A 10826-nucleotide genomic window follows, 5' to 3' on the forward strand; every position below is an offset into this window, starting at 1 on the left:
AAGAAAGAAAGAAAGAAAGAAAGAAAGAAAGAAAGAAAGAAAGAAAGGAAGGAAGGAAGGAAGGAAGGAAGGAAGGAAGGAAGGAAGGAAGGAAGGAAGGAAGAGAAAGAAAGAAAAAGAAAAGAAAGAGAAAAAGAAAGAAAGAAAGAAAGAAAAAGAAAGAAAGAAAGAAAGAAAGAAAGAAAGAAAGAAAGAAAGAAAGAAAGAAAGAAAGAAAAGAAAAGAGAAAATATTTGGATAATGTGTGAAACACAAAAGCGGGGGAGGATCTCCTGAATTCCTATCAACCAAAAAGAAACACTGTATTTCATTACCTGATTTTTTTTTTTCTGTTAACTGTATAACAAAGGAATTTTCTAAGGCCACAAACTCTTTACAAAAAACATTTATATGAGTTTATTTAACCTTCTCTGGAAGGTTCTTCACTGGAAACTTAAATTCTTCAGAATAAACTTAAATTCTTCAGAATATTCACTATAAAAATCCATGGTCCAAAGAACATTTTGTCCACTCAATTCCCAACAATCCAAATCCTTATACTTGAATCTTAGAAGTAACTTTATAAGATCAAAGGATACGACCACTTTGAAGTTTTTTAAACACATATTGCTAAATTGCTTTGCAGAAGTTCATTTAACCTTTAAACATGAGATGGATTATATGGTAATTTCTACAGTATGCTGCTGTTTTAAATATAATACTCTAACAAATTTAATAACCTTATGGCCTATCAGAAGAGTTCTTTCCCATCTTTTTACTAAGAGTAACTGTCTCCTATAAAGAACTTATCAAACTCAAAACCCAAAGAACAAATAATCCAATCAAGAAATGGGCAGAAGACTGAACAGACATTTCTGCAAAGAAGACATCCAAATGGCCAACAGACACATGAAAAAGTGCTCAACATCACTAGGCATCAGGGAAATACAAATCAAAACCTCAATGAGATACCACCTCACACCAGTCAGAATGGCTAAAATTAACAAGTCAGGAAATGACAGATGTTGGCGGGGATGCGGAGAAAGGGGAACCCTCCTACACTGTTGGTGGGAATGCAAGCTGGTGCAGCCACTCTGGAAAACAGTATGGAGGTTCCTCAACATTTGAAAATAGAGCTACCCTATGACCCAGCAATTGCACAACAAGGTATTTATCCAAAGGATATAAACACTATATAGTGATTTGAAGGGGCACATGCACCCCAGTTTTTATAGCAGAAATGTCCACAACAGACAAACTATGGAAAGAGCCCAGATGTCCATCGACAGGTGAATAAAGACGATATGGCGTATATACACAATGGAATATTACTCAGCCATCAAAAAGAATGAAATCTTGCCATTTGCAGTGATATGGATGGAACTAGATGGTACTATGCTAAGTGAAATAAGTCAATCAGAGAAAGACAATTATCATATGATCTCACTGATATGTGAAATTTAAGAAACAAGGCAGAGGATTATATGGAAAGAAAAGAAAAAATGAAACAAGATGAAACCAGAGAGGGAGACAAATCCTAAGAGACTCTTAATCTTAGGAAACAAACTGAGGGTTGCTGGAGGGGAGGAGGACTGGGGGGATGGGGTAACTGGGTGATGGACATTGGGAAGGGTATGTGTTGTAATGAGCACTGGGTATTATATAAGACTGATGAATCACAGAACCATACCCATGAAACAAATAATATATGTTAATTTAAAAAATAGTAATAAAATATGAAAGCTGAAAAATAAGTAAATAAAAGTAACTGTCTCATTTTGTCAAACCAACAATAAGGAAATTATTTAAGGAACAAGACAATAGATGTTTAAAAAATCTTAGTCTTATTTCCCCCCAATAAAGATGTTTATTCTCAATGCACACTTTTTTTGTTTTTTTTACTTCTTGTTGCTTTTATAAAAACTTTCATTACTGGGTGCCTGGGTGGCTCAGTCACTTAAGCATCTGCCTTTGGCTCAGGTCATGCTCCCGGGGTCCTGGGATCAAGCCCCAAAAGGGGGGGGTTCCCCGCTCAGCAGGCAGTCTGCTTTTCCCTCTGCTTCTGCTCTCTCTCTCAAATAAATAAATTTTTTAAATCTTAAGAAAGTCCTGATTAGGGGCGCCTGGGTGGCTCAGTCATTATGTGTCTGCCTTCAGCTTAGGTTGTGATCCCGGGGTCCTGGGATCAAGCCCAGCATCAGGTTCCCTGTTCCGGGGGAAGCCTGCTTCTCCCTTTCCCACTCCCCCTGCTTGTGTTTCCTCTCTCGCTGTCTTTCTCTCTGTCAAAAAATAAATAAATAAATCTTAAAAAAAAAAAAAAGTCTTGATTATTAGTGCAAAATCAAAGAAATCTTCAACTCACTGCTTCCCTTACTGCTCTCCCTACTCCCCCTCTTTCCAAAAAAATCAAGCATGAAGAAAATTGCTGGTAGAGTTTATGTATGATAGACTGTTCTCAGGATCCCCATAAAAGCCACTTATACATCCATTTATCATATTAACTCCTAACATCATATGCATATATCATCATGTATTTTACTCACGAAGTCTGAGTGACAGGAATTTAAGCATGACTTAAAGCATCACCTATCACTTAAAAGTGACTATCTAGAAGTTTCCAACATTTACATATGATTGCTATACTGCAAATAGCACTGATGAGGAATTTGGAGATCAGGATTCAGCTTTAGATCCTGTCATCAGTGAGCTGGGTCACTCTAACACCTAATCTCTGGTTCTCAGTTTACTCATGTGTAAAATTAAGGTATCATCTGGAAGACCTATGGGATGCCCTTTGCTTCTCCTTGATTCTACAACTCTGATCTTTCATATACTAAAGAAATCACCTACTGGCCAATCTTATGAAATGACAAATACATCTTTATTTTTTTCAAGATTTTATTTATTTATTTGACAGAGAGAGACATAGCAAGAGAGGGAACACAAGCAGGGAGAGTGGGAGAGGGAGAAGCAGGCTTCCCGCTGAGCAGGGAGCCTGATGTGGGGTTTCATCCCAGGACCCTGGGATCATGACCTGAGCCGAAGGCAGATGCTTAACGACTGAGCCACCCAGGCGCCCCAACAAATACATCTTTAAAATACAAATCTCCTTTAGGAATATAGAGTGAAATGAGATGTAGCCATTCATAGGTAACAAAAAAGAAATCATAAATCATGTTGCTGACTACCTATTTTGATATTTAAGCAAAATATTTAATATAGCATAATATAATGTAAACATAATGTACTATAACATAATACACAAAGACACATACTTGTAAGTATATATGCATATATCTTAGCCAGATAACTCTAACCTCAAGAAAATACCAGAATGTTTCAGGTCCTACACCATTCCTTAACTGGATAGCTAAAAAGATTCCAACCTTGTTTTTATCTTTTAGGACATTTGTGTCCTAGAATAAAGGGGTTTTTATATATAATAGTTGGCAATCAAGAAATGTATAAAAATACTATCCCATTTTCCTTGTGGGGTTCACAAATACAAAAAATTATCATTACCTTTCCTATGCTGATATCTGGATGCAGAAAACGAAGGCAGTCTGAATAATTAGCCCATGTTTTATTTAAACTGTACATAAAATCCCACGTTCCATTGAGGTTACAGTGTCGGAAAGCAACTCCTGTAAAGACATGAAGAAAAACACTGGATCTCTTGGCTTTCATGCCTTAGCCACCCAGCACTGTTCCAAATTAATCATTTCAGAAAAATTCAATACCTTTATGATTGAAGTCATAAATATAAGGAGGGCATGGGACTGCCAATATTTTCCCCACTGTTCCTCTGGGCCAACAAATGAGTCCATCCCATTCTGGGAAACAATTTCCCTCTAATAAAGAAAAAAATTAAAAAGCAAATAAACAAAAATGCAATTGGAACCAGACAGTAAACGTGCTCAAAATACAAAATTTTAGGTCTCCACCTGCAGCAAAATGTAAAACAAATTGGTAGTTGTGGAAACTAGAATGGGGTAGATACGATGCAAATGTCCTAAGATTCACCCATCTCACCTGGTCAATTAAGAGGAACATTTGATTTGCATAAATTAAAAATATTTTAGTGATTCTGCTATATATGAGTGATAGCAATTAATACATAAGAAACATTGGAATTCAGGGCGCCTGGGTGGCTCAGTTGGTTAAGCGACTGCCTTCAGCTCAGGTCATGATCCCAGGGTCCTGGGATCGAGTCCCGCATCGGGCTCCCTGCTCTGCAGGGAGCCTGCTTCTCCCTCTCCCACTCCCCCTGCTTGTGTTCCCTCTCTCACTGTGTCTCTCAAATAAATAAATAAAATCTTTAAAAAAAAAAAAAAGAAACATTGGAATTCATTGTGAACAACTGTAGTAAAATTCTATCATAGTCGTAGCTACATTTTTTACCCTAGATTTTAAAAACTTGCTGTTAAAAAATATGATACCTGAAACAGATAGAGCTTCCCAGGTAAGCTCCAAGATTTGAGTTTGCCTTTTTACCAATAATTCTTCTTTTTCTTTTTACCAATAATTCTTTTTTTTCTTTTTATCAATAATTCTAGTAATTTGAGTCTAACACTCATCTCAAACAAAATTCTCACAAGCTCTACTCTCCTCAAGAATCAAGTATAAAGATTTGGAGTGGGGGCAATTAACCAGCCAAAATGCATCCAGAACCCTAGCACTTCTCAAAACCTGCATTGCCACGCCCATGGCCCAAGCTTGTCAAACTATGATATTTACACAGAACAATCTAGAATTTGGAAACTCCAACTTTGTCTCTTTTCAGTTCTGTAACTGAACTGATAATATAATGTAACCATAACACAGTGTAACCATACATTTGTGAAGAATAATATTTTGGGCTTTGTTTTTAACTACTTGAATCATTTTAAAACTAGTTATTTGCATTTACATTTCATTTTCTTTCATAGACATGAGGAAAAATTTTATTACAAAAATTTTTTCATAAATAAAGCAGAACATTGAATATATATATACACATACACATATCACCCAGAATTGACATTTGCTAATATTTTACCATATTTATTTCATCTAATTTATTTTTTGCTGAGGTATTTTAAAGTAAATTGCAGACAGCATAACCACTCACTCTTAAATATTTTGATACGCTTCTCTCAACCTTAAGGGAATTTAAAAGTGGAAATTTCTTAAATTAGCTAGTGAATTCAAAATGCCATTCTAGTTTTTTACACATAAATTAAAGAAAGTTTTCATTGAAAGGTAAATCTGGTCTTTCAGTTTCCATTCTTGCTCTCCTTTCATTCATTCACACAGTAAGCCAAAATCTTCCAAAGGCTTCCCATCTCACTCCCAGCAAAAGCCAAGTCTTTACAAAGCCTGAAAGCCCTGCAAGATCCGCTTTCCCCCATACTTATCTCCCTGACCTCAGTTCTGCGAAGGTCCTCCTAGCTCTCCCTTCAGTTCAGTGCGTTCACCAGATGGCTTAAGGTTTATTCCCCTCTGCCCTATAGACTTTTACTCACAGGTCACTTCTGAGTAAACTTTCCCCATTTATAGTTACCTTCAGAACACTCCTTACACCCCTTCCTTCTATACTTTTTACCTGAGCTCTCATTGCCTTCCAATAGCAAGTGTCATTTTATTATTGGTTTCTTAAACCACAGGGACCCTAAAGGTGGGGAATTTTGTCTGTTTTGTTCCATGCCTTAGCCACCCGGTACTTGGCAGGGGCTTAACAAATATTCAGAGTCAACACTGTGTGTTCTTTAGGACGGCTCTCCATTAGTTGTGTATTGAACTTCCAGGAAGAGAGCATATTCTGCGTTTCAAAATGAGATTGCTTTTAATGAGTGTTGTACTCATTTTTTCTATTGCTACCATAACAAATTACCACAAACGTAATGGCTTCATATAACCCAAACTTATCGTCTCACTATTTCTTTAAGTCGCAAGTCCAGTGAGTTCAGCTGGGACTGAGTTCCCCATTTCCTTGCTGGCGATCAACTTCTAGAAACCCCTTATATTCCTTGGTTTATGACTCCTTCCTTCCATCTTCAAAGTCAACAAGTCAAGGTGACCCTTCTCGTCAAGTCTCTCTTCCACTCTCCTTTTCCCCTCCTGATTCATCCACCGCATACACCACATGGGGCCCATCCAGATAATCCAGGGTAATTGCCCCATCTTAAGGCCTGTAATCCCACCTTCAGTGTCCCTGTGCTATGTAGCATAGCATACACAGGCATAACACCAGGTAGGTAGGGTATGGACATCTTTGGGGACCCTTATTCTGCTACCACAAGTCCTATCCATTATAGCTCTCTCAATTTTTTTGTTACCAAGTACACTACTGCGGCTGAGGAGTTTTGCTCTAACTGATGTTCATGATGTCAAGTTGTTTGTTCAGTTTTGAATAGTCAGGCAAACCCTGATCTGTACAGAAAAGAATTCGGCATAAACCTGAAATTAACTTCTTAGTGTCCTCCATATCACATGGAAACAAACAACTCGATTTGCTTTGGGGGTTGCTGAAGCAATAAGAAAAAGAAAATGTCTTCCCTCACCCACACTGTTCTTAGAGAAGAGAACATTTTCTTGGAAACAGCCTCACTTTGCTCACATAATAAAAGCCTATACTTTACATATCACAAGCAACCCAGGAACCCATCACACTGACTCTTGCTTCTGGTGCACAGCTTCATGGCTTCTTTCCACCATTACCTATGTTTTGTTTTTGTTTCTCATTCAAACAGGGTGCAATGAATCAACCTCTTTCACCAACTTTACCCTAGACACTCTTCTGTATCTTACTACCATTCCATATGGCTTCACACCCACTCACTTTGTCTTTAACAAGTCATGCATCCTCATTTTATCTGTACTGTCCAATCCTTTACCAGATGTCTATTGTGCATCTACGAAAATTGGACCTGGACACACATTCTTGTGTTCTGACAACTAGTTGTCCCCCTACAATGTATGCCGCAGGGGTGCCTGGGTGGCTCAGTCAGTTAAGCACCCAACTCTTGATTTTGACTCAGGTCATGATGTCCGGGTTGTGAGATTGAGACCCGTGCAGGGCTCCGCACTGAGCGTGGAGCCTGCTTGGGATTCTCTCTCTCCTTCCTCTGTCCCTCCCACCACTTGTATTATCTCTGTCTCTAAAATAGATAGATGATAGATAGATGATGATAGATAGGTAGATGATAGATAAAATGTATGCTGCAATATCATGATATTTTCTGGCAAGAGTTAGTTACATGATGGAATAAGGTCTTCATACAAGTTTAAAACCCAATGACCATTTATTCTATAATTATGTAGTTTTTAAACTACCATGGAGACAAATCAGCTGATATTTTCCTCATGCTCTAAAGGGGACAGTTTCCTAGTTCCCTACAAGATACCACCCCACACACATACACACACACTCCCCAAAATTCAGAAAACCAACATTCCTCAAAAATAATGTTTCTGTAGATTGTGTTCATCTCTCTGGTGGCTCTTTGACAAAGAGAATAGTAAATATTCACAAACGTTGAAAGGATTGGGGAAGCCATGGCCTCACACAGCTCATACAGAGATCTTAATTAACATCTACTCTTTGATCACCATTTCACATCCTATGTGAGTAAATTCTTTCATCAGTTACCAAGAAACTAATTAATTGCCTGATGATTCACCAATCTCTCTTTATAAATTAACACCATTAATTACATTTCTTGTCATCTTTTGTGTGTGCCAGGACAAACTACTTATTAGTGAGGGCTTGTCACACCATGATCTTCACACAAAACAGTCTAAAATTTGGAAACTCCAACTTTGTCTCTTTCCAGTTCTATAGTTACCCATAATAGAGTGTAACCATACATTTGTGAAGTCAAACACAGGATCAATAATATTTTGGGTTTTGTTTTTAACTACTTGAATCATTTTGTAGCTAGGTATTTGCATTTATACTTCTTTCACTTTCATAGACATGAAGAAAATTTGTATTTTCTTTTTATTACAATTTTTTCATAAATAAAATAAAATATTATATATATATGGCACCTGGAATTGACACTTGCTCATATTTTGCCATATTATTTCATCTGATTTATTTTTTGAAGACACAAAGAGTAGGGTGAGAAGGTCCTACATTTGTTTAATTAGTGTTCCAGATGGAAAGACTAGGAGAATGGGAGAGAGCAAAGTTTCAGACAAAATAGCAAACCATTCCCACCAATGACTAAAGACACAGATTCTCAGACTTCAGAAATCAAATGAATCCATACCTAGAATCCATATCCATTTCCTGAGTGCAGATAAAACCGGAGAACATCAAATGCAAAGAAAAGCTCGTAAAAGGAGCCAGAGAGAAAAAACTAATCATCAACAAAGACTGAGTACTGATTTGTCACTAATAACAATGGAAGCTAGAGTAAAAGTGAAATAATATTCAGGTATGAAAAGTAAATAATTCTCTACCAAGCATCATATGTCCAGAAAAAGTATCTTTGAAGATTAAGACTGAAATAAACACCTTTTCAGACAAACACTGAGAGTGTTCACTGCAATCAACTTCTAATGTAAAGAAATCTTACAAAAAGACATACTTCATCTTGAAGAAAAATTATAACATATAATTAATATGAAACTATATGACTTTATTAATATAAAATTATATGACAATAATATAATTTGGAAGTAATTAAAGTATTTCAAATTGCTTATATTATTCAAGAGGGAGAAGTTATAAACTTTAAATGTTCTTAAATTAAGTATTTGGCAATTAGAATGAAGTAGATTAAACTAGATATTTCATTATAGGGCATAGCTTTTTTTTTTTTTTTTTAGGGAGGAAGAGGAGGCGGGGAGGGGCAAAGGGAGAGGGAGAGAAAGTTTTAAGCAGGCTCCACACCCAGTGTGGAGTTCAATATCACAACCCTGAGATCACGAATTGAGCTGAAATCAAAAGTCTGAAGCTTAATCAACTGAGCCACCCAAGCGCCCCTAAGACATAGCTTTATTTTTTTTTAAATCTTTTATTTAAATTCAATTTAGTTAACATATACTGTATTATTAGTTTCGGGGGTAGAATTTAGTGATTCATCAGTTGCCTATAACACCCAGTGCTCATTACATCAAGTGCCCTCCTTAATGTCCATCACCCAATTATGCCATCCCCCCACTGACCTCCCCTCCAGCAACGCTCAGTTTGTTTCCTAGGCTTAAGAGTCTCTTATGGTTTGCCTCCCTCTCTGATTTCATCTTATTTTATTTTTCCTTCCCTTCCCCTATGTTCATCTGTTTTGTTTCTTAAATTCCACATATGAGTGAAATCATATGGTGTCTTTGTCTGACTTATTTTGCTTAGCATAATACTCTCTAGTTCTATCCACGTCATTGCTAATGGCAAGATTTCATTCTTTTTGATGGCTGAGTAATATTCCATTGGGTATATATACCACATCTCCTTTATCCATTCATCTGTTGATGGACATCTGGGCTCTTTCCCCAGTTTGGCTATTGTGGACATTGCTGCTATAAACACTGGGGTGCATGTGCCCCTTCAAATCACTATGTTTATATCTTTTGGATAAATACCTGGTAGTGCAATTGCTGGGTTGTAGGGTAGTTCTATTTTTAACTTTTTGAGGAACCTCCATACTGTTTTCCAGAGTGGCTGCACCAATTTGCACTCCCACCAATAGCATAAGAGGGTTCCCCTTTCTCCACATCCTCGCCAACATCTGTTGTTTCCTGAGTTGTTAATTTTAGTAGGGCATAGCTTTAAAGACATCTGCTGCATTCAGACTGTTGGGAATTGAGGGAAGCTCAGTAAATAGCACCTCCCTTTTTTAAAAATTCATTAATTATACTCAACTATAAGGGCAAGGCATTTTCCCATATAAAACATTGTAACTTACCTACTACTCCAAAGATTCCAATAAATAACTTTTCTCAATGGCTCCAGTAAGAATTGAGAGTGATCACCAGGCCCCAAGTAGCACAAGCCACAAGCTCCTGAGCAGTTACAACAGTAAGCCACCCAAGTGCACCAAGGCGACCACAAGCTCACTTGTAGTGTTGTCGTTTTGTTTTTCTAGTTCCCCACTTGAATTTGGAACTAACTGAGAAATTACATATCTAGTTCCCCACTTGAATGTGGAACCAGTCAAGAAATTACATAGAGAGCCAGGCATATGGAAATTAAATAATCATTTTATTAAGAACATTTTTTTTGAGAACAGGGCCTAGGTACAAAAAAAAGGCCTGCTTGTCTGTTCCTCTGATATTCATATATACTACCTAAAACTGCAAGCAATATGCACACGAACAGAGCCTGTCCCTCCAAGCTTACTACCTGGTTAAGGGCAAACCAGGATGCATGCTCTCTGCAAGCAAACAGATCCCAAAGAGAGGCCTGAGAGACCAATGTGCACATGCCCAGCTGCTATTCTGAAACTCAAAAATCAGGCAAGTTATTCTGTCCATAGGGAGGGAAGAGCTTGTGGTTAAAGGAATGAAAAGAGTGGGGCGCCTGGGTGGCTCAGTTGTTAAGCGTCTGCCTTCAGCTCAGGTCATGATCCCGGGATCCTGGGATTGAGCCCCCACGTCGGGCTCCCTGCTCAGCGGGGAGCCTGCTTCTCCTTCTCCCACTCCCCCTGCTTGTGTTCCCTCTCTCGCTGTGTCTCTCTCTGTCAAATAAATAAGTAGAATCTTTAAAAAAAAAAAAAAAAAAAGAAAGAAATGAAAAGAGCATGATTCTGCTACATGATCCTTCATATGAAAACATGTAACGACTGATGAGGAACACCCTACTACTTCTTAAAAGGGGAATTTGAGTCTTTTTGAGGACTGGGGTAGGGTAGGGACACAAGAAG

The 10826-nt window shown here is 37.7% G+C and overlaps 1 protein-coding gene across 1 annotated transcript in view; it reads right to left on the reverse strand.

The window, feature by feature from the left end:
• PTH2R (parathyroid hormone 2 receptor) overlaps positions 1 to 3612 on the reverse strand; it is a 52074-nt gene extending 48462 nt beyond the window's left edge. The window contains exon 1 of the mRNA XM_035007257.1: positions 3502 to 3612. Within this exon, the coding sequence (XP_034863148.1) occupies positions 3502 to 3579 (78 nt within the window). The 5' untranslated portion in view covers positions 3580 to 3612. The remainder of the gene's footprint in view (positions 1 to 3501) is intronic.
• Between the last annotated feature and the right edge of the window lie 7214 nt (positions 3613 to 10826).

Source organism: Mirounga leonina, unplaced genomic scaffold, assembly GCF_011800145.1.
Source record: "Mirounga leonina isolate KUSES-001 unplaced genomic scaffold, KU_Mleo_1.0 Mir_151, whole genome shotgun sequence".
NCBI classification, from domain to species: domain Eukaryota; kingdom Metazoa; phylum Chordata; class Mammalia; order Carnivora; family Phocidae; genus Mirounga; species Mirounga leonina.